The 23,858-nt window shown below is 36.2% G+C and overlaps 2 protein-coding genes across 8 annotated transcripts in view; one reads left to right on the forward strand and one right to left on the reverse strand.

Moving 5' to 3' along the window:
• The window catches only part of SIRT1 (sirtuin 1), a 33,874-nt gene extending 22,437 nt beyond the window's left edge, over nucleotides 1-11,437 (forward strand). For both annotated transcript variants that reach the window (XM_055425627.2, XM_088841922.1), the window contains 2 exons: nucleotides 502-1,065; nucleotides 3,664-11,437. In XM_055425627.2, the coding sequence (XP_055281602.2) occupies nucleotides 502-1,065; nucleotides 3,664-3,992 (893 nt within the window). In that variant the 3' untranslated portion in view covers nucleotides 3,993-11,437. The remainder of the gene's footprint in view (nucleotides 1-501; nucleotides 1,066-3,663) is intronic.
• HERC4 (HECT and RLD domain containing E3 ubiquitin protein ligase 4) overlaps nucleotides 10,779-23,858 on the reverse strand; it is a 129,427-nt gene continuing 116,347 nt past the window's right edge. For all 6 annotated transcript variants that reach the window (XM_088841921.1, XM_055425624.2, XM_055425621.2 and 3 more), the window contains 6 exons: nucleotides 22,975-23,141; nucleotides 21,990-22,056; nucleotides 19,485-19,567; nucleotides 15,458-15,641; nucleotides 12,136-12,238; nucleotides 10,779-11,437 (listed from right to left, as the gene is read on the reverse strand). In XM_088841921.1, the coding sequence (XP_088698047.1) occupies nucleotides 11,229-11,437; nucleotides 12,136-12,238; nucleotides 15,458-15,641; nucleotides 19,485-19,567; nucleotides 21,990-22,056; nucleotides 22,975-23,141 (813 nt within the window). In that variant the 3' untranslated portion in view covers nucleotides 10,779-11,228. The remainder of the gene's footprint in view (nucleotides 11,438-12,135; nucleotides 12,239-15,457; nucleotides 15,642-19,484; nucleotides 19,568-21,989; nucleotides 22,057-22,974; nucleotides 23,142-23,858) is intronic.

Genomic DNA, 23,858 nt, shown 5'->3' on the forward strand with positions numbered 1-23,858 from the left:
AAGTGGAGAGTAGACTGGTATAAACTTTTACACTTTATGTCAGAAGCCATTTAAGTAGAGAAAACTCTCACCTACTAAGAGCCAAGAACTTTGCATATTAAGTCACTTAATCCTCACTGCAATCTTGTGAAGCAGTAGTTACCCTATTATACAGACAAGGAAACTGAACACAGAATGTAGAAGTTTGAGGCAATTGCCCAGAGGTAATCAAGTGATAGGAGAAGAAATTTTGCTGCTCATCTATTGACTTAATAGTGTGATGGTATATAATAGCTTGATTAGAGTTGTGTCTTTTTTTGGTATTGGGGAGCATTCGATTTTCTTTTGGCATGCAGGAACTTATTTCCCTGACCAGGGATAGGACCCTGGCCATGGCAGTGGAAGCAGAGTCCTAACCACTGAACTTGCCAGGAATTTCCCTGTTTTTACATACTGTGTTTTGGTTTTAAAAGTGCACCTCCCTTTTTTTCTCTAATTCTTATTTTTTCACCCTAATCTTAGGTTCCATACCCCATGAAGTGCCTCAGATATTAATTAATAGAGAACCTTTGCCTCATCTGCATTTTGATGTAGAGCTTCTTGGAGACTGTGATGTAATTATTAATGAACTGTGTCATAGGTTAGGTGGTGAATATGCCAAACTTTGCTGTAACCCTGTGAAGCTTTCAGAAATTACTGAAAAACCTCCTCGAATACAAAAAGAGTTGGCACATTTGTCAGAATTGCCACCCACACCCCTCAATATTTCAGAAGGCTCAAGTTCACCAGAAAGAACTTCACCACCAGATTCTTCAGTGATTGTCACTCTTTTAGACCAAGAAACAAAGAGTAATGTTGATGATCCAGATGTGTCTGAATCAAAAGACCATGTCACAGAAAAATCACAGGAAGTACAGACTGCTACTGGGAGCACTGCAAGTGTTAATGAACAGTTGGAGAGTCCAGATTTGAAGAACGTGGTCTCCAATACTGGTGAGAAAAACGAAAGAACTTCAGTTGCTGAAACGGTGAGAAAATGCTGGCCAGCTAGACTTGCAAAGGAGCAGATTAGTAAACGCCTTGATGGTAAGAAAGGCTGTTGGGCCATTTTGAGGGTATAACTATTATTTTTTTTTTGTAAATTAATTGGAGGCTAATTACTTTCCAATATTGTAGTGGTTTTTGCCATACATTCACATGAATCAGCCATGGGTGTACATGTGTCCCCCATCCTGAACCCCTTCCACCTCCCTCCTCACCCCATCCCTCAGGGTTGTCATGTATATTGGTAATGTACATGTTTGAACGCTATTCTCTCACATCATCCCACCCTCGCCTTCTCCCACAGAGTCCAAAAGTCTGTTCTTTACATGAATCTCTTTTGTGGTCTCGTGTATAGGGTCATTGTTACCATCTTTCTAAATTCCATATATATGCATTATTATACTGTATTGGTGGAGAAGGAAATGGCAACCCACTCCAGTGTTCTTGCCTGGAGAATCCCAGGGATGGAGGAGCCTGGTGGGCTTCCGTCTATGGGGTCACACAGAGTCGGACACGACTGAAGTGACTTAGCAGCAGCAGCAGCAGCATACTGTATTGGTGTTTTTCTTTTTGCCTTACTTTACTCTGTACAATAGGCTCCAGTTTCAATGGAATATTTGCAGGAAGTGAGCAATTTTGGCAACCTAGTTAGTGTTAACTTCACGCAGTTAAATTTTAATAGTTGACTGTGTTTAGAGAAACAATTTGAGATTTTAAGCTAGAAAATAGATAAACAGTATCTTCAATGATATGGGGAAGAAATGGTGTCCAACAGTGTGCTCTGTACCTTGAGTTTCTCTAGGGAGTGAGAAGTTAAGCATTTAATTGGGGACTACTGAGTGCTCCGCTGTTTTCTGCTAAAGAGCTTTAGATGGTGAAAATGACAAAGATTTGGGTGCTTACTGAGGGGCAGTGACTTGACATGTTTTCTCATTTCAGTATCTGATTTCAGTTAGGTGGGAAACTTCTCAGATAGAGGTGGGAAAACGAGGACCACAGAGGTTAAATACCCTGTCCAAGGAAAGAAACAACTAGAGTGTAGAAGAGCCAGGTAGATTCCAAGTTCTGTTAACCCGTTGTTTCAGATCTAGGAAAACATCTGGTTCTTCTATCGTATACAGTCTGCTTGTGTCTTAGTCCTTTGTGTCTTGACTCATTTTTGATCCCATGGACTGTAGCCTGTCAGGCCCCTCTGCCCATTGGATTCTCCAGGCAAGAATACTGGAGTGAGTTGCCATTTCCTTCTCCCAAAGTCTGCTTCAGTTCAGTTCAGTCGCTCAGTCATGTCCGACTCTTTGCGACCCCATGAATCACAGCTTAGGCACTCACAATATTCTTTGGCTCTTTTTTGACAGATGGGTCAAACGTATAAAACTCTGCCCTGGAAAATTGGTATACCTTGGTTTTATTCTGCTAATTTATACCTTTAAAGAATTAAAGATACAGGCTTCAAAATTTGACTGCATTGTCAGATCTACCTCTCATAGCATTGTGAGCATTTGAAAAGATAACTGATGTAAAGATTGTAAAGCTTAACATTTTTAACTGTTTAAACCAAACAACTGGAGTTGACTCATTTTAGTTTGCCACCGTTTGTTGTGAGGTCAGGGCTGAAAAGGAGGAAGTTGGAGCATATAAGAAATAAAATGTGAATATCTTAAAAGGTAAGATTGCCAAGAGGACAACAACAGGTACAAGGTACTTGAACAGACTGTTCAGTTCTTCAGGGGGCCACAGCAGAATGAACTGTTTTTTAATAAACCTGTAAAAGGGCAGGACAGCCATGTGCTGGGACTCCTTAGAAGACTGGCTTCTAGGATGTGATTCAGAGGAGATGGTCCTATTAAGAATCACTAGATGTGGTGGTCTGTCAGCAGCTAGAATGCAGGTACTCAACTCCCTTCTCCAGTCACTGACACACAATGTGGTTTTCACACTGCAAAACATGGGTTATTCCAGAGTGAGAACTGGATCAAGACAGGGTCTTAAAAAAGCTTGAAAGTCATTTTGAGGAGAAACTTAATTAAGTATATATTACTCCGATGAACTAGGTAGTAGTCAGCTTTTGTGAATCAGTCTGGGCTCTTACCTTGACCTGGGAGAGAGTCACTCTGGCTTAGGGGAGAGAGGGGAAGGCTCCTCACCATGAGAGGTCAAATCTTACACTACAAATGCTAATTTGGGAGGGCTTTGCAAAAGAAAGCTTAACAGTGCTTCTCACACTTCAACATGATAGGAGTCATAGGAAAATAGCTTCTGATTCAGAGGGTGGGTAGTGGCTGGATACTTGATCTCACCAAATCTCAAAGGAGTTGGTTAAGTAAGCCTCGTTGAACATGGCTCTCTACAATTTTTTTCATACTTACCTCATAGGGTTTGAAAATTACTTCATACCCAGATGAGGAAATTGAGGCACAGAGATAACACTCCCAATTTGCAAAGTTTATAAGTGGCAGAACTAAGGTTTCTACCCAGAACTGAGTGCCTCGATAGCTTGTTTTTGAGAAACTCTATTAATAATAGCCTCTAGTAGTGATACTCAGGTAAAAGGTTAGAACCTACAATTATCCAAACAGCACAAGCAGACTAAGTCTTAGAAAACTGGAAATAACCCATTTCTCTCCTATTACTGTATTTCAGATAATCAGTATCTGTTTTTACCACCAAACCGTTACATTTTCCATGGCGCTGAGGTATATTCAGACTCTGAAGATGATGTCTTATCCTCTAGTTCCTGCGGCAGTAACAGTGATAGTGGAACTTGCCAGAGTCCAAGTTTGGAAGAACCCATGGAGGATGAAAGTGAGAATGAAGAATTTTACAATGGTTTGGAAGATGATGCTGATATTAATGAGAGCGCTGGAGGAACTGTATTTGAAGCTGATGAAGGTGAACAAGAGGCAGTTAATGAAGCTATATCCATGAAACAGGAAGCAGCATGCATTAACTATCCATCAAACAAATCATAATGTATTAATTGTCCAGGTACAGAAATTGTTCCACCAGCATTAGGATCTTTAGCATGTCAAATTGAATGTTTACTTGTGAACTCAATAGAGCAAGGAAACCAGAAAGGTATAATATTTATAGACTGGTAAAACAGATTTCCCCCCCAATGGGTAATTTTTAACAAGGTATTTCTGTGCTTATACACTCAAACACTAACTTTTTTTTTTAAACAAAGGTACATAAGTATCTTTACTCAGCTATTGGACTAGACTTTCTGTTAAAGGTTCATTTGTATGATACATCGACATGTATATATAATTTTGTTTTTGCCTAGTGAGTTTCAACATTTCAGAGTTTTCAAAAAGCCATTGGAATGTTAAATTAATGTAAAGGGAACAGCTTATCTAGACCAAAGAATGGTTTTTTCACACTTTTCTTTGTAACATTGAATGGTTTGAAATCCTCAAATCTGTTCTGCTAAACATTCAATTCTTTATTAGCACAATTACCTATTTTTAAACACTGGCATTTTCCAAAACTTGTGGCAGCTAACTTTTTAAAAATCTCATGACATGCAATGTGAGAAGGAAGTCAACGATATGTGGGAGAGCACTCAGTTGTCTTTGCTTTTTTAAAATGAGACTTGGTGCTAACAGTTTCAGAAATGTATCGTTCAAATGAAGATGGCTTTTGTACTTCCTGTGGACATGTAGTAATGTCTATATTGGCTCATAAAACTAACTTAAAAAATAAATGCGTTGGAAATGTTTCAGTTGCTTTAGAAACAATACCACCTGCCTGGGTCCCCTTAGTTTTGAGAATATTTGCGATTGTTGTTTAAATACCTATCACTGTGGTAGAGCTTGCGTTGATCCTTTCCACGAGTATTAAACTGCCAATGTCAATCTGCTAAGCCTTTATGAATCAATAATAATGGTACTTCAACTGGGGAGAGTGTAATATTTTGGACTGTTGCCTTTCTTCCCCATTAATGAGAGCAACAGACCCCGATTACGGTTACAAAGCCAGTAAGTACATGTTTCCTGTTGGGAGGACTTGGTGTAAGAAACACCAAACATACTAGCCTAGTATTATGGAGATGAACGTGATGTAACTTGTAATAGCAGAATAGTTAATGAAACTAGTTCCTATAACGTCTTTATTTAAAAGCTTAGCCTGCCTTAAAACTAGAGAACAACTTTTTCAGCTGCAGAAGCTTGTAGCCTTTCAACAAAAGTTCATACTTTATAAAATTGCACAGTAATGATTAATTTTCCAGACCTTTCCCCAACATTGCTTTCAAATAAAGTATTTTTATGTTGCTTTAGTATTTATTACAGTTTAACAAGAAGGGTTTGAAATACAGCTGTTCTTTAAGCTTAAAATACCCAGCTAGGACCATTACTGCCAGAGAAAAAAATTTTACTGAATGGCCATTTCCCTACCTAAAAGATGTTTCAATCTGAATTTATTTGACTACACTAAAGAATGCAGTATAATATTTAGTTTTCCATTTGCATGATCTGTGTTTGTGCTATAGATGATATTTTAAATTGAAAAATTTGTTTTAAATTATTTTTACAGTGAAGACTGTTTTCAGCTCTTTTTATATTGTACATAGTCTTTTATGTAATCTACTGGCATATGTTTTGTAGACTGTTTAATGACTGGATATCTTCCTCAAACTTTTGAAATACAAAACCAGTGTTTTATACTTGTACACTGTTTTAAAAGTCTATTAAAATTGTCATTTGACTTTTTTTCTGTTAGCTTACATTGTTTAAGGTTAAAAACTTTAAAAATTGTACAAATTTTGTACAGCTTTGAGGGCTATTAGATGCTACTTTTTTTTTTTTCTTTTTAGCTTATATACAACAGTTAGTACTAAAGTAGTACTAAAAGTGCTGGTTGTAATAACTGGTACATCACCAAAATGTTTAAACTGTTCTAGACCAGGAGCCTTCCCCCCTTATTAACCCTGAAGAATAACTGGGAAAGGTTGAAGGGAAGAGGAGGAGGAGGCAGTAGAGGATGAGATCTGAGTAAGCAGCAGAATCTGAGCAAGCCCCAGAAGATACTGGAGGACATAGAGGAGCCTGGCATGCTGAAGTCCATGGGGTTGTAGAGTTGGATATGACTTAGCGACTAAAATAGCTAATTTTTGACATGAAACACTTGACCAAGGACCAGGACTTTGGGGTTAGGGACTTGAGGGAATGGTGGAACTGTAGTGAACTCAAGACCAAAAGGAGTAGACAAAAAATGACTTGATCATATTTGGTGTGAACTTTCTTAGGCTGACCCAGAAGTCTAGCATTCAGGAGGGCAGAAACATGCCCTTTTACAAAGATGTAGTGAATAAATGTGGCAGTTTCCTGCCTTTAGGTCTCTTTTGAAGTGAAGTAAACAATCCAAAAAACTCTCTGCCCCTGTATATCTTGTTTGCACTAAAAAAAGTACCTGTGAAATTCCATATATGCACAAAATGGAAAAGTAGTTCTTCATCAGGAGGGTGTCATTTCAAGTAATTGAATACCTAGCAGAACCTGACTTAAAGTCATGTATTCAATGCTGTTTCCACTTCCCTTGGTGGGTGTATCATATTTCACGGATACACAGTTTAATCAGCGTCTTCCTCAGCGGCACAAAAGAATGATGTACCTTCACCCACCTGCTAAGCATTATTTTATTTGAAATGTTTCAACTCCTAGACTAATCAAAAGCTCTCCCACTCCTTAAAAGCGCTCACCCTTGGGATGCTAGGAGAAATGGTCTCATGATACCCACCCCCGCAAGCGACTCTCAACTGGGATTAAAAATAACCTGGGGAATTTTGGAAAGTAACCTATCACCTCTTAAAGATGACATCTAATTGGCCAAAGGTGGAATTTACATAATAGTAAAAGGTAGCCCCAGGTGATTTAAAAGTATATAGTAAGAGTTGAGAAGTGAAAGGAATAGTGTGAGTTCCTTCTGTGTTTAACCCTCCATTCAGTGTGGCTGGCCCAACAGGGAAAGTAAGGTAAACATACATAAAACAGACTAATTCCCAATTTATCCCTCGTGATGCTAGGAAAGGTTGGGGGCAGGAGGAGAAGCGGACGACAGAGAATGAGATGGCTGGATGGCATCACCGACTCTGTGGACCTGAGTCTGAGTGAACTCCGGGAGTTGGTGATGGACAGGGAGGCCTGGCGTGCTGTGATTCATGGGGTCGCGGAGAGTCGGACACGACTGAGCGACTGAACTGAACTGAATGTTACCAATGTGAGTGCAGGGAGCTACTGAATTACTGAGAAAGGAGGACAAAACTAACCTGAGGAGTTTGGATGGCCAAAGGACCAGAGGCTGGGGATAGGAAGAGGTTGAGAGCAAGACCATTTTGTCTTTGCTTTCAGAGAACTCACCATATGCAGGGGAAGACTACACATCAACAGAAGACCTTATTCAACTAAATGCAGTGAATATCTTATACAATGCAGGCAAAAACATGTTAGAAGTCAATCCCTGTGCAAAGGCTGGGGCTCTCAGTTTTGAAAACTACATTGTGGCTTTTATTTATGCCACATTTCTACTGCCTTCTGTGAACAACGGCTATTGGTTAAAATTACTACTGACTTAAGACAACTCCTCTTACAAATAGGTCTATGTGGAGGCCAAATGTTTTCAAAGGTTAAGCCAATTCAGCAATCATGGTCCTTAAAATTTAGTGAACTCAGTATTTGCCTACTTTCTAATCTATCGATTCAGTCACTTAGTCATGTCCAACTCTGCAACCCCATGGACTGCAGCATGCCAGGCTTCCCTGTCCATCACCAACTCCCGGAGCTTACTGAAACTCATATCGAGTTGGTGATGCTATCCAATCATCTCATCCTCTGTCGTCCCCTTCGCCTACCTTCAATCTTTCCCAGCATCAGGGTCTTTTCAACTGAGTCAGTTCTTCGCATCAGGTGGCCAAAGTATTGGGACTTTCAACTTCAGCATCAGTCCTTCCAATGAATATTCAGGACTGATCTTTAGAATGGACCGGTTGGATCTCCTTGCAGTCCAAGGGACTCTCAAGAATCTTCCCCAACGCCACAGTTCAAAAGCATCAATTCTTTAGCGCTCAGTCTTCTGTACGGTCCAACTCTCACATCCACACATGACTACTGGAAAAACCATAGCTTTGACTATAGGAACCTTTGTTGGCAAAGTAATGTCTGCTTTTTAATATGTTAAGTTGATCTTAGCTTTTCTTCCAAGGAGCAAGCGTCTTTTGATTTCATGGCTTCAGTCACCATCTGCAGTGATTTTGGAGCCCCAAAAAATAAAGTCTCTCACTGTTTCCATTGTTTCCCCATCTATTTGCCATGAAGTGATGGGCCTGGATGCAATGATCTTCATTTTTTGAATGTTCAATTTTGAACCAGCTTTTTCACTCTCCTTTTTCACCTTCATCAAGAGGCTCTTTTAGTTCCTCTTCACTTTCTGCCATAAGGGTGGTGTCATCTGCAAATCTGAGGTTATTGATAATTCTCCCTGAAATCTTGATTCCAGCTTGTGCTTCAACCAGCCCAGCATTTCACATGATGTTCTCTGCATATAAATTAAATAAGCACGGTGACAATATATAGCCCTGACGTACTTCTTTCCTGATTTGGAACCATTCTGTTCCATGTCCAGTTCTTAACTGTTGCTTTCTTGACCTGCATACAGATTTCTCAGGAGGCAGGTCAGGTCTGGTATTCCCATCTCTTGAAGAATTTTCGTTTGTTGTGATCCACACAGTCAAGGGTTCAGCATAGTCAATAAAGCAGAAGTAGATGTTTTTCTGAAACTCTTTTTCAATGATCCAATGGATGTTGGCAATTTGATCTCTGGTTCCTCTGCCTTTTCTAAATCCAGCTTGAACATCTGGAAGTTCATGGTTCACGTACTGTTGAAGCCTGGCTTGGAGAATTTTGAGCATTACTTTGCTAGCGTGTGAGATGAATGCAATTGTGCAGTAATTTAAACATTCTTTAGCATTGCCTTTCTTTGGGATGGAATGAAAACTGACCTTTTCCAGTCCTGTGGCCACTGCTGAGTTTTCCAAGTTTGCTGACATATTGAGTGCAGCACTTTAACAGCATCATCTTCTAGGATTTGAAATAGCTCAACTGGAATTCATTCACCTCCACTAGCTTTGTTCATAGCGATGCTTCCTAAGGCCCCCTTGACTTCACATTCCAGAATGTGTGGTTCTAGGTGAGTGATCACACCACTGTGGTTATCTGGGTCATGAAGATCTTTTTTTGTATAGTTCTGTGTATTCTTGCTACGTCTCTTGGTATCTTCTGCTTCTGTTAGGCCCAAACCATTTCTAATCTATAAAGCTTGGTATTTGTTACTTTTAAAAAGCAGCAATTTGAAAAATCTTCAATGGAATTTTTTCAATGAATCTCCCTGCTGTTAATTCTATTGTAGGTCTGCAGTAACAGGGAGGAAAAGAATACCAGAGTTACCCAAATTATGCCTTGCACTGTTGTGTTCCCAGGTAACAGGTCAGGCCTTGTTAAAACATCTGTTCAATGAACTCTACCTGTATTAATCCAAAGTGGCTGCTATTTTACAGATAAGCATCATAGGAAATAGAGGTTACTAAAAAACCTGACACACACATCTATGTTCAATGTGAACAATCAATAGCCTCAAGGAATGGATGTGCACGGAAACGGTATAATACCAGATACCTGGAAGAATTTCACTGGGAAAAGTGTTACTTTAAGGACAATTATTAAGGCTTTAAAGACTATTAAAAACACCATAAGTTTAACTAGTGAAAAGTACATGTTCATAATCCCCTTTCTAAAACCCTTGGACTCATCTGCATTCTGGAATTATGAATGTTAAAAGAATTTTTAAAGCACACAAAATGTAGCACCCCATACAAATCTGGGCAGCACCTAGATCAAACACAAACACTGCCACAGTAAAATATGCAAATAGTCCCATTTAATATAAACAGCCTCAACAATTGAGGTCAGGTTTTGCTGCAAAGTGATGTAACGCCCCTCGCACCCCGGCCGAGTTGTTTTGGATTTTAGAATTACAGGTAAGGAGACTTGGGAGCTTCTATAAAACATAAATCTGTATGGGAATGGGAACCATCTGTCCAAAATTTAAGAGACCTTCTCTTGGATATTACTTTTTTTGAAGAATTTTGACTCTTATATGAGAAAGTTTAACTATTAAGCCAATAAACCTTTATTATTTAAACAGTTTTCATGGCATTTAAAAAATAAATTTATATTTGCATTATAGCAGAAAGTCACATGTGTTGCATCACTCACTGTTACAATTTAATGACAGGAGATAACTAAGCATCAGCCCCATAAAACTTAAAAGATTTGTCTGTTAAGATTTGTCTCTTAAAATTCAAGTAAATGGTTCTCAAGCACTGCAAATTCTCTTTCAATACCAACCTGCAACATCAATAGTTTTTAAAGCTTTAAGCCAATGATTGGTTCTCATAGTAGTCAACGATTGTATTTCCAGCAACTGGACAGAGTTCTTCCATTACTAAATATTAAGCTTTCCGACAACTTCCCATTTATCAATTATCTCTCAGGACTCATAGAAAGAACTATATGTTAATCAGGTAAACCCTATTTGTAATTTAGACTTGCAAAAGGACATTATTCTAGTAAAAAAGCAAAGACTGTATTTTCCACCATGCTAATTTTTTGCCTTCATAGATTCTCAGAATAAGATTTAAATGATAATTTTTAATCCTTTAAAGTAATCTCAGTTCAAGTACAACCAGAGAAACTGCACTGATATCAGAACATAACTATTTTATTACAAAACTTTAACATTATTTACAAAATGAAAAAATAATCGAATGACTATTGCAGGCCAAAGTTAAAGGCTTCTCATCCGTGATTGAAGAAAAATTAAGCAACATTTTCATGCACTCACACACCAGATCATTTGTGAAATATGCAAACTCTTAAAATTTGTTAGTAAAACCTCAATGTAGTCACAATACTTGTATGTTTATTAGAAGATGGCAAAAAAAAATCCATGGTTCTGTACAGTGTTTAATATTAACACAGTTGTTCATTTCTTTTAATATTTTTTGGCTTTCATGAATACTCATTGCATCGAACATTTTGCAAGTAAGAATTATAATAGTACCTCTATCACCTTGCTGAATTCATCACCACAAGAAAAACACAAATAATTAGTTTAATGCTTTTGCAGTAAACTGAATAGTTGTAACTCCAAAGTTATATTAAACTGAAGCCTTCATTGTGATCAATAGCTTGAATCAGTTTAGAGCGTAGAGTTTCTTTGTCTGTATATTTTGGAAGATCCAGAAGATTAAAACAGGTATGGGAAACTGGGAGGTATTCCTCACCACCTCCTGTTGACTGGATGACTAGTATTAGACTCTTCATGCCAAGAATAGGAATGCGATCACTACCTGTCAAAAATACTGCCAAGAAAAGAATCATTGAGTGAACCAACTATTTTTATCAACGATAAAAGTTTTAAATAACAATACGGAGTATCAAGTTACTTAAACAATCACTTATAGCAAAGCTTTACAGTAACATTTGCTCTAAGATGGAAGCCTATCCCCAGAATTTGTGGAAGCATGATTCTGAAATACATCCAAACAGTATTTTTTCGTTAAAAGTGTAATCTTAACATCAGCACACAGAAAAGCTTAATATATGTTTGATACATAAATGACTACTGTCCCTGATAAAAACATTTTGGGAGTCCCTCTTTTTTGAAAAGAGTAAGCATTCCTTTCCTATTTGTCTTGTCATCTTTAAACAAATTCATTCTTGGAAGCCAAAATTAAAATTGCTTTAAGAATGACGTGTCATCCTATGACATGCAAAACAGACACAGATTAGGCATTAAGTTCAGGAACAGGAAAGTTCTATTTTCTACACAAACTACCAAAGTTTTCATTCTGAAGCAAAGAAAGCAAACTGAAGACTGAAAAAGTTACACCGCAGAGATTTTTTTAAAATCTAAAGAATGTAGATTTAAAAAAAAATTACTCTGAAAATTAAAAACAGGACCTTGAATAATACAGAAAAACCCACCAAAGTCAATCAGTTATTCTAAGTTCAAAAGTTCAATAATTAGACTCCATTCTCATAAAACAGAAATACTTACACAAAAATTGTTTTTTCTTTTCCAATGGTAATTCGTGAAATACTTCCCAGAACATTTTTATTGTAGGATGTTCTGCCCAATATTCTCCTTTGTATTCTGTATTCTAAAAACAAAATAACCTTCTATTAATATTAAGGGATATCAGTTTTATCTTGAATCTGACAACTGGCTTCCTGAGCACAGAAAGTTAACACTATCCAAGAGTTTGAAACTCATATAATTCAGTTAATTATTACTTCCTGGGTATTTTGCAACTTGGAACTCCTAGTTCCAGAGGAAAGGGAAGAAAATATGTATGAATCTGTAGAAATATCTGCCCTGGTCCCAATTCAAAAAACATGATGTGATAGTAATATCATTTTCCAAAGTAAATATCTAAAGGATAAACCAAAATTATTAAAAGGCTAATGGACTATTGAAGTTTAACATGGAATTAATTATCTGTGATAATCATGAGATTTTCTTTCCCTATATCAATGAACAAAGTCATACGAATTATTTTGTATTATTCCATCTTCTCTTTAAAACAATGATTCTAAGAGCAACACTAACAATTTTCTGTGGTAGTTTCCAAGAGGCCCTCAAAGATCTCTGCCTCCTGCTATTTATTCATGGCCATGTTATGTCCACTGAATAGGCTTGACCTCATTAGGATAGTGCAGATGTGAGAATACATGACTTCTGAAGCTAGATCATAAAAATTTGTGTGGCTTTAGCTTTTTGATTACTCACTCCCAGGGGGAGCTAGCTGCCATTTCATGGAGACATTCAAACAACCCTACGGAGAGGTTCTCATGCTGAGATCCTGAGGCCTTTGGTCCACAGCCATGTGAGAGCCATCTTGGAAGGGGAATCCTATTCTTCAGCCATCTTCAGAAGACTAAAAGCACCAGCTGGTATTTCGACTGCAACCTCATGAAAGATCTCCAAGTTTAAAATCACTGGACTAAACCACTTCTGAATTCCTGACAACAAAGAAACTATGTGAGACAACAAATGTTCATCTTTAAGCCACTATGTTTTGGTGTAATTTGCATCAAAACAGCATATATTTCCCAAACACTCTTCCTTTGTTCATCGGATTAAATTCTACTTATCCTTTAGGTTCAGATTAAATGTCACCTAGTTCATTCATTGGCTCATTAGACAAATATATAATGAGATTCAAAGTCTGGAGTCCTGGGGAAATTGCAGTGAACAAAGTTCTTACCTGGTAGAGATTACCATCAAGAGGCTTTCCCTGTTTATGTAGGCTTCGCCTTATATATATATATATCATTCACTAACCTCTCTTCCTTTATATTCATCACAGTTCAATTATTTAATGTCCAGCCTCCTTACCAGAGGACAAAGGCCATGGCTCAAGCTTATTTACTGCTGTCTCTCCCTAATCTCCTGCATAGTATTAGGCGTCTAGTAGAGGCTCAGTAAAGATTTATTTTCAGGTTCTTGAATTTGGAGCTCTATTTGTAGCCATGATTATCTCAATGACTGAACTCGAGAAATCCACAACATATCTGCTGTTAATTTACAGATTTGGATATAATGGCTTGAATTCTAGTAATCACCTTAAGTATTAACTTGTTTGAAGACTATGTTAGTGGGGAAATGAAAGGTGGTTGGCTAGTTTTTTTCTTTTTTCCTTTTTTTAAACCACAAGATGGTACTGAGGAAATGTGCACAGTCCTGATGAAGAACATTTAAAGTCACACATTATAATTAGTTAAATTATAATGAATCAGATCAGTGGAAGAAACTAAGTATACTAAGTACACTAAAATATACTTTAAAAAAATGTCCTGTCTTACTGAATGACTACTTCTATCAGTTATAACTTCAAACAAGATTTTAAGTACTTGCTGAATGCCCTTCCAGGCTCTGGGAACACAGCAGTGAACAGACAGACAAAAATCCTGCCGTTATAGTGCTTGCATTGAGTGGGGAGTAAGGAGCAGCAGACAGTAAAGACAAGTAAAATTTTATTTAGTCGAATTTAGAAAAGAAAAAAGACAAGGAAGACAGGGGGTATGTATGTGTGTGTACATATGCAATTTTTAGTGGGCTATCCAATGAAGATCTCTGAAAAGATATAAAGACATAAAGGAAGTGAGAACAAGAAACACTTCAAATTATCAAGGTGAAGAGAATTCTAGGCACAGAAAACGGGCCACAGGACTAGAGTGTTCCTGGAGGGTTCTAGGCCCAGCGAAGAAGCCAATAAGGCTGAAGCAGAGTGAGAGGAGGAATGAAAGATGAGGCAAGAAGGATAAACCGTGTAGGATCTGAGGTGTGACAATTCTTAAAGTCATCTTTCTTCTCTTTAGCAAATTAATTTACCTCCGAAAGAAATCTTTAATCTTCCTGGAGGATTGAAGCCTGGCTACCAGCTTGCTGAGTGCCAGCCTCAGTTCTACATGCTTTCCCAGATTCTAGAGCCTCTCTCCAGAGTTCTATTTTGCCAGGCAGGAAAGGGGATGTGAGAGGTCTAGTAATTCCTTTGTTTTGAAGCAATTTTATTGCTTTCAGCCCAACCCTGTACCCCTGGTAACACGACGTGCTAATTCCTGTGCCTTTCACAAATTCTACAATGTGACAGGCTGCCTCTTGACAATCTAGTCCTCTGGAGGCTCAGAATTCAATTTTCTTTGTTCTAAGTCACTCATAGACCTCTTTTCCATCTTCCAAAACTGTATTTTCTCTTGCTCACTATATTTTTGGGGAGGGGGTTAGTCCTATGTTTAGTCCTTTACTGTAATTCTAATGAGATTTTGGGAGGGAGCAGAGAAAAATGTTTATTGCACTATGCTTAATCGGAAGTCCTATTTTTTTTTTAATTAAAATTTTTTTTCCTTAAATTGTTACACAGTTAAATTGACATTTTTTAATGTGTATACAGTTCTATGAGTTTTAAACCACATATACAGATAAACCACCACTACAGTCAGGACACTCAACAATTCTGTCACCCTAAAGAACTCTTTCATGTTGCTCCTCTGCAGTCACACTCCCTCCTCATCCCTAGCCCCTGTCCAACATAGTGCTTGGCTTTTCAACAATGTCATAAAAATGGAATCATACGGTATACAATTCTCTGAGACTGACTTCTTTCACTCAGCATAAGGACTCAGAGACCTCTCAGGTGTTGAACGTATCAATACTGCATTCAGTTTTAATGCTCAATAGCATTATTTTAAAAGACTTGTAGTCAAATACACATAACATGAACATGAATACCATCAATACCAGAGATACAACCATCAACAAGCTATGTTTTCCTTTTGCTTTTCCATCTAAACAATATCATAGATTTGTTTTCCCCTACCTTTTCCAATTCCTTCCAATCATAATTTGTGTTTCCAATAACCATTGCTTGTAGTTCATTAGGCTGAAAGAGCTGAAGGACTTTTCCTCCACAGACCTTATGAAAGCCCGCATGAAAAGCGTCAAATAAGGAAGCCACTGATTTATTGAATATGTAATCCACATAAGCATCAACAAACTCTTGTCTAGAAATGAAAAAGCACACATGCACAAAATATAAAAATAAATTTTATAGAGAATACATATTATAGTTTTTGCTATTTATGTACAAAACCGAGAAAGTATGAGTAGGATTCAAGGGACAAAATCTTTATGAAGAAGTCTATTATTCTTTCTATATAAAAATCTGGTATATCTAGGAGGCATGTAGACAACCTCTCATTCACAGCCATTCTCAGCTTACTTCTAAGTGAAAGATGTCCTAATGGGAAGAATGATGATGCAAACGGCTATCAAAAATATTTTTAAATTATTCACAAATTATTGAGAATTTATATGTATCACTCTAACACATCCCTAAAAAGTATAATGTTAAAAAATAATAGGGGATTTTTAAAAAAAGAGAGAGTTTTGGGATTCGGACTGTTTCACAGATTGTACAGTCTGCTTTTCCTTGGGTTTCAAAGGAATGATGAAGCAATTAATTTAAAAAATTAAAAACCCAAGGGGGCATTAACTATTCTTTCAGGATAACCATCAAAGACTACAACTGAAGTTTCTTTTCAAGTGTATGTGTGCATACATATAAATACACATACAGATGAACACTTCTGATGCTTTTCTCCCTGTTATGATACAAAAGGAAACAGTCATGAAAAAAGAAAACCCTTTACTCAAGTAATTAGAACTACAGTTTTATTCCCATTTGTTCTGCTGGCCACACACACTTTATGCAGCTATCTGGTTAAAACAATAATCAGAATGGGTGCTAGAGGAATTCAAAATTTTACACTCTTGTTATCCAAATTAAAAAGGATGATTCTATAAATGGGAATACTGGTAAACTTAGTCATCTACAGATAACCACTTTAGCAAATTTTAAAATAATTCCAAACTCACTTTACAAAGAGAAAAAAAAGGTTAAAGGGGGCCATTATAAAATAAAATTGGGCCTCTTTTCTCTTTGTAAAGTGAGTTTGGAATTATTTTAAAATTTGTTAAACTGGTTATCTGTAGATGACTAAATGGAAAAAACAACAGCATATGTTTATCAGCATAAGGTTCTTATAAGAAGAAACAGGTAATTTCATAAGGCATAATTTTATAATTCAACTATTAGAAAGTCAAATTTATATTACTAATAGTTAAGTCTCTTAAGTACAAAAGGCTAAATTGTTTTATGTGCTAATATTTTTGCATTCCACACTTTCATTATGCAACTAAGACTGGTGGGAAAAAGATCAAAATTCTTTAAATTACTTCTAAATCTGTGTGAAATAATATTTGTTAGAAACTTAAAGAATTAGTGCAACAATAGGAACTTGAAAAGCTGAAAAAATATCTTTCTATATCATAGTCAAAGCTTTTCAAAACCAAGATTTTTTTTTTAAAAAGTAGAAAGACCTAAAATTTTTCCACATTATTTTAAAAACAGCTTTATTTTTACCAAAGAAATAATATACATTTTAAAATATCAAATAGTAACAGTCCCAACAGCCAACATTTACTGAGCACATACATGTGCTAGGTACTATTCTAAGCATTTTTAAATTATCGCCTCATTTAATCCTCAAAATAACCCCATGAAGTAGGTATATCACCTCACCTTACAGAAAAAGAGACTGAGGCATGGAGACACCAACTTATTAACCTAAAGTTACACAGCTTCTAAGTAACAGAATCAAGATTATAATCATCTGGATCAAGTCTCTGGCAACTTGAAGAAAACTATTCATTAACTCTGTCGTTCCTTTTGGTATCTACCTTCAAACTTCAACAATAGAGTTCTGTTATTCCTCGATCTACCTTGATCTACAATTATAAATATTATCTGATGAACTGAATGCTGAATATTGGTTCAATATTCATTGTTAACATTTTTATGACTATAAATACTAAGTTAGGGAGTGTTCTACAATTACTTTTCTGAAGAAGAATTTTTGTGTCCCTCAGGTTGCTACCTCATTTCCAACTTCAACAGAAATGTCAGTCTCCTTTAGATTCACTCAAATATACTAGGCTGCATTGTTTTCCTGAAGACATTCCTCCTGGAGCCCTCCATCTTCCTGATCTAACGCAGACTGACAGTTATTTCTAAATCTTGTACACACCACTGTTTCTATTTGCCTCTCTTTTTTTTTTTGATCCCTTTTCCCTCATTCTTGGTTCAATTCCTTGTTTTGGTAGGACATATCCTCTAGTAACTTCTTGAGAAAATTGCATTGGAAATAAATTCTCTAAGACTCTGCATGTATAAAAAATTTTTACGTACCACATCCTTGTATGTATGGATGTGAGAGTTGGACTATAAGCTGAGCACCGAAGAATTGATGCTTTTGAACTGTGAGGTTGGAGAAGACTCGTGAGAGTTCCTTCAACTGCAAGGAGATCCAACCAGTCCATCCTAAAGGAAATCAGTCCTGAATGTTCATTGAAGGACTGATGTTGAAGCTGAAACTTCAATACTTTGGCCACCTGATGCAAAGAGCTGACTCATTTGAAAAGGCCCTGAAGCCGGGAAAAATTGAGGGCAGGAGGAGAAGGTGACAAACAGAGGATGAGATGGTTGGATCACTGACTCAATGGACATGAATTTGAGTAAACTCTGGGAGTTGGTGATGGACAGTTGGTGATGGACAGCACACACAGCCTAGTGTGCTGCAGTTCGTGGGGTCACAGAGTCGGACACGACTGAGCAACTGAATGGAACTGAACCACATACTGGATAGTTTCAATATAGAACTCTATGTTTAAAATAATTCTCTCCCAGAATGTTGATCTAACTTCAGTGTTAATCTTTATAAATCTGATATTATTTTGATTCTTAATTCTTTGTGTATGGTCTGCTATTTTTTTTTCCCGAAAGGTTTCAGGGTTCGTTTTTTTTTTTCAGGTTGTGAAATTTCATGTAATTTTGCCTTGTATTACGGGTTTGTTTTTTTTTTTCCAGTTTCCATGCTGTCATTCTTAAAAGGCATGTCATTCACTTCTGGAAATTTTGGGGGGTACCATTTGACAAATTTCATTCATTCCATTTCTTCCAATGAAAGTTTTTCAGTTTTTAATATTATCCTCATGGATGCTACTCTTACCAGTTTGAGGATATTGATTTCAATTTTTATTGACATTTGTTCATCCTGCACAGTTTCTGTTTCTCTAGCATTCTGTTTTACCGTTTTGGTCTTTTCTGAAATGTCTACTGTTCATTATTCATTTACATTTAAAAGTTCGGCAGTTCTCCCGGAGAAGAATCTTCCAATACAGTGTCAAGGAGGAGAGAGCTGTAGACTTTCACTTAATCTTCATGTTTTCATTTCAGTGCTTTGCCTAACTGTCCTCAAATCCACAGTTCCCTTAGCTTGATCGGTAAATCTCCAGTCTGCCCAGCTGGAGAGGGAAAGTTGCTAGGCCACACGTGCACTATGGGAAATGGGTCTCTAACTGCTTCCTGCAACAGCCAATCTCTGTTTCCAGTTTCCCCTTAAAATCCATACACTTTTTAACCCATTTCTTCATCCTCAATGCCTAAACTATTGTTCTGCAATATGAACTGCCTGCCTTCATGGCTCCTAGTCCATTTTGTGCTGCAGCTTCTTCTGGCTGGCTGAAGTTAGGTACCACTGGTTTCTAGCTTCCGAAAATGTGTCTGTTGTTGTCTCCTCTTCCTTCTCTTTGTTCCTGTTGATGATGATCTTTTGGTCCCTTTATTAATGTCTTAACAGGAGCAAAAGGAAGATTGATTACGTCCTTACCGTTCAAAGAGTAAATTTATTTGAGTAAAAACTTAAGACTGTGACATAATTCCAAATACAGAAGAAAATGCCTACTGCATCTCATTACTACCACTGATGCTGCTAGAAGTCACTTACCGATTTTGTTTGTTAACAGCTGTGTCTGCACCATTTAGAACCAGTTCTTTCACTTCTGTTGCACCAAAGTTTTCAACTGTGATCTATTAATTTAAATTTTTAAAAAAAGTCAATGTCAGACTCAAAACTTATTATTTTAATAACCTATTATAATCTACCTTTCTCTCATTAAATGTAAGAAATAATAAGTTTGAAGTAAAATTCTGGTAGCAAAAGCTTATTTGTGAATTCTGCATGAAGCCACAGCTAGAAATTTTCATCTTCTCTAGCAGTTTGAAATCCTACCTTGACTAACTAATTATAAATTAACAAGGTTTTAGTTTGTTAATAACAGGAAATTGAGTAATTATCCCGTGTAAAACTTCAGAAGGGTCACTACAGGAGTAAAATATTAGGAAGGATGTTTTCCTTGGACAAGTGATAGACTCCAAGTCAGAATGCATTCAACTTTGGAATAGATATGCATTCTTCCCACATGACAGCTGCCACTCTGGTATTCCTTCTTGCTGCATTCTTAACTAGGTGGTTCTTCCAGTTTGCTGTTAATTTGGTTTATAAAGAGTCATTTATTTTGGATTTTCTTATTCCCTTACTAGTGTGCTCATTTTCCTACATATGTTATCATTCCCACCTTTGCATCTTTTCTCTTCCTATTCCCTCTTTTTGTTGGGAATATTACTCTCTTCTATTAACATTTTTTTAGTACCTGTTTATAAAATACTATACTAGGAGTGGAATGATAAAAGATGAATAAATTCCTGCTCTGGAATTTGCTACCCAATAAAGAAGGAGAAATGTGATATGTAAACAACTCATTATTATAGTAAAATAAATGCTATAATAGAGACATGAACAAAATACTATCAGACCATGGAAGAAAGCTTACTTCTAACAGAGAAAGTATAAAAAACCTTGAGGAAAAAATGTCATTTGAAAAGCATCTAAAAGGATGAGTAAGGCTCTGAAAGATTAGGAGAGGATAGAATTTCTGACTAAGGACAGGGACTGAACAAAAGGATAGACAGACCAAATATCAAAAAAATGCATGCCCCTAAAAAACAGGGAAGGTGAGGCATATAAAAGAATACTGTGAGACATGGCATGAATGGAAGGATACAATGGAAGTTAGAAAGCCAGATTACAAATGATTTGAAGCCCATTCTAAAGCTACTATTCTATAAGTAGCAAAGAGCTGCTGAGTATATCTGGGAAAAAAACGACAGTGGGAAGGAATGTTTGAATTAGCATCAGTGGGAAGGAATGTTTGAATTAGCATAGATCTTACTAAATATTCACAAACTTGATGAACTGATAAATTAAAGCTTAGAAGTCAATGCTTCAGTCAACTGAGATGATCAGTAAAGATCCAAAGAAAACTGATAGGGTTATTAAGTGCTTCAACTGAAAAGGAGAACTAAAATTTCATAGTAAATATGAATTCAAGGAGGACGTTTTCTTGAAAAAAAGTTAAACATTACTAAAAGAAATTAACCTATTTCCCTTTAAACCTATCAAATTTTCTTAAAACTGCACTATGTGCCAATTCTTAAAATGACCAAAGAATGGACAAACATTTTTGAGGGGGCACATAATTTTTTTGGCAAACTGTGTGATATAAGAATATGGTATCTTTTGTCAGCTTTGGCTGTAAAAACACAAAGAGGACAGTTTGAGGCTATGTGGAGGGAAGGGCACATGAAGTTTTTGAAAAGAATAGACAGGAAAAAAGAAAAACTGAAGGTTTTTACCATTTTCCCGAGAGTCTAATTTACAGTATTCAAATAGTTACTTCTGAAGTGCCTTATCATAATCCTTGCTGATTTTTCTCTCCTTTAATTGTCAACTATTCTACTTCTGCCAGATCCTCATTTATCAATGGTTCTGCATAAAGACTAGATGACTTACTGAACATCCCTCTCACTGAATTAAATTCTACATCTTTTTTAAGATTTGTAATTTCATTTTCCAAATAATATTTCAATGTATTTCCATTTATATTGCATTGCATCCAGAGTAAGACAAAATTGGCAAGGATGAGTATTAGTATAAAAGGGATGTCTGAGTGGGAATTTATCTTTTAGGTGACAAATTCATTAGTGGATATTCTCACATTACAATAACCTTTGCTTCTCTAAATATTGTGATGGCAGACTCAAAAAAATGAACACTTGAATAAAGAGGACCCCTTGTATCTGTAAAGATCTTTAGTATAATGTTAAACAACACAGGCTTATCCAGTCACAGAGCTGGATACAAATACTATCTCTGAAATGTGACAACTGTTTTCAGTTTTCTCATCTGTAAAATAAGGATAATAATACCAATTCTCTTGGGATTATGAGGATTAAATGAAATAATACATGTGACTAGCATATAGTTAATGCTCAATAAATGTTAGCTAAAGGGTTCTTTAAGAATTCCATTCATCAAAATAAAAACCATAAGGCATAGCTGATAAATAAAAGGGATGATGAACAATCAAGACTCTATGTCTTTCCATCTTACCGTAAAATTAAGACAAAATGTCTCTTCAACATCATCTTCAGGATAGTCCAGTAACTGTTGCATGCTTCTGAAAAACAATATGTATGTTGCTTTGAAGTAAAATATAATTGCATATTCTGACTAGTTTGCCTATGAGTAGGTATATATTTCTCATTCATTCTTGATCAAATCCTTTTGCTAATCTGTACTTTTAGTGTTTCAGAATGGTGGTTGTACAAGCAAATTTATAAACAATGTTGAAGAAAAAAAAACTAAGGTTTATATCTCTTCCTTTGAATACAAAGGCCATGTATCCACCCATTTTCAATGTTTCTTATTATAATTTTTAGGCCTTCCCTGGTGACTCAGATAGTGAAGAATCTGCCTGCAATGCAGGAGACCCGGGTTCAATCCCTGGGTCAGGAAGATCCCCTAAAATGGCAAACCATTCCAGGATTCTTGCCTGAAGAATCCCATGGACAGAGGTGTCTGGTGGGCTGCAGTCCATGGGGTTACAAAGAGTTGAACACAACTGAGTGACTGGCAAATTTATAAACAATGTTGAAGAGAAAAAAACTAAGGTTTCTACGTCTTCCTTTGAATACAAAGGCCATATATGCACCCATTTTCAATACTTGTTCTTACATAAAATTTTTTATTCCATTTAATGTAATAAATAAAATATTCCACCTAGGAATGAAGGTGATTAGAAGCAAAAGTCCAAATAAATTATTTAACTACATTCAGGAAACATTACCTTCCTAAATTTATTATCTGATATTCACAAAGTATTGTTAAACTAAAAATTTAGCACATGGCTTTATACATATAACTCTTTCAGTAGAAAACCCTCACAATGGCTTTTTCCTTTATTAGAAGGACTATTGCTTTATTTTGGAAATTCAACAAGAACAACAGAAACGTAATTATTCCTAAAAAGAAAACTTCTGTACATCCCCCATTTCCTATTTTCTAAACCCCATTCTTGCCACTTTTTACAACTAACCTCCCAACATCAGGCACCAGTTCTTTCAAATCTTCCAGGGATGGCTTCTTTTTTAGCAGTTTCTTATATAAAGCCAAAGGAAAATGGAGGTCCACAATAGTAAAATTATAAATTGCTAATCCACAGATAACACCAATCAAGTGGAATAAATCACTGTCTTCAAACGTCTGAAAATACAGAAAAAAATTAATGAATAAAAAGAAAAAAGTTCATTCTCATTCCTATCTCCCTGGGGCAATATTAATGCTAGTATTTTGGTACACTTTCATTCAATGTATTTTCTAGGAGAGACAAAATTAAAATCTAGTTGAGAGGATACTATACATATAATTTCACAACTGACTTTTACCCCAGAAATATAATCATTTTCACATCACTAAGCATTATATTAATAAATGAAATTATTACTAGAACTTTTTTCTGATTTGAAAAATTATATACATTCAAAATTTGAAAAATAAAAAGCTTACGGAAGAAAATGAATTAAACACCTGTAACTCAATCACTCAGAAACACCAGGGACAATGATTTTAAAAAATTTTAATGTATTTCCATCTACTATAAGTTCAGAAAAATAATATAAAACTTATTAAAGGTTTTCTCATTCTTCTAATTACAACACAAGTATTTTCTTATGTCATTACTCTTCCAGAACATGATTTTTAATAGCTGCATATTAATCATATAGAAGTATCATGGCTTGCTAAATTAGCTATTATGGCTTGCTAAATTAGCTATTAATAACTATAGTTGGACATCTAGATTATTAAAATATTAAAAACAATGCTTGTTTCCTTCAGTAATTTTTAAAGAATTAAAGATTTAATATTTTTTAAAGAATTAATATATGGTCACAGGAAATTCTGTGAGCATGTAATTAACAG

The sequence above is a fragment of the Moschus berezovskii genome, chromosome 12 (assembly GCF_049115385.1).
Source record: "Moschus berezovskii isolate FMDL1 chromosome 12, NW_MosBer_1.0, whole genome shotgun sequence".
NCBI lineage: Eukaryota > Metazoa > Chordata > Mammalia > Artiodactyla > Moschidae > Moschus > Moschus berezovskii.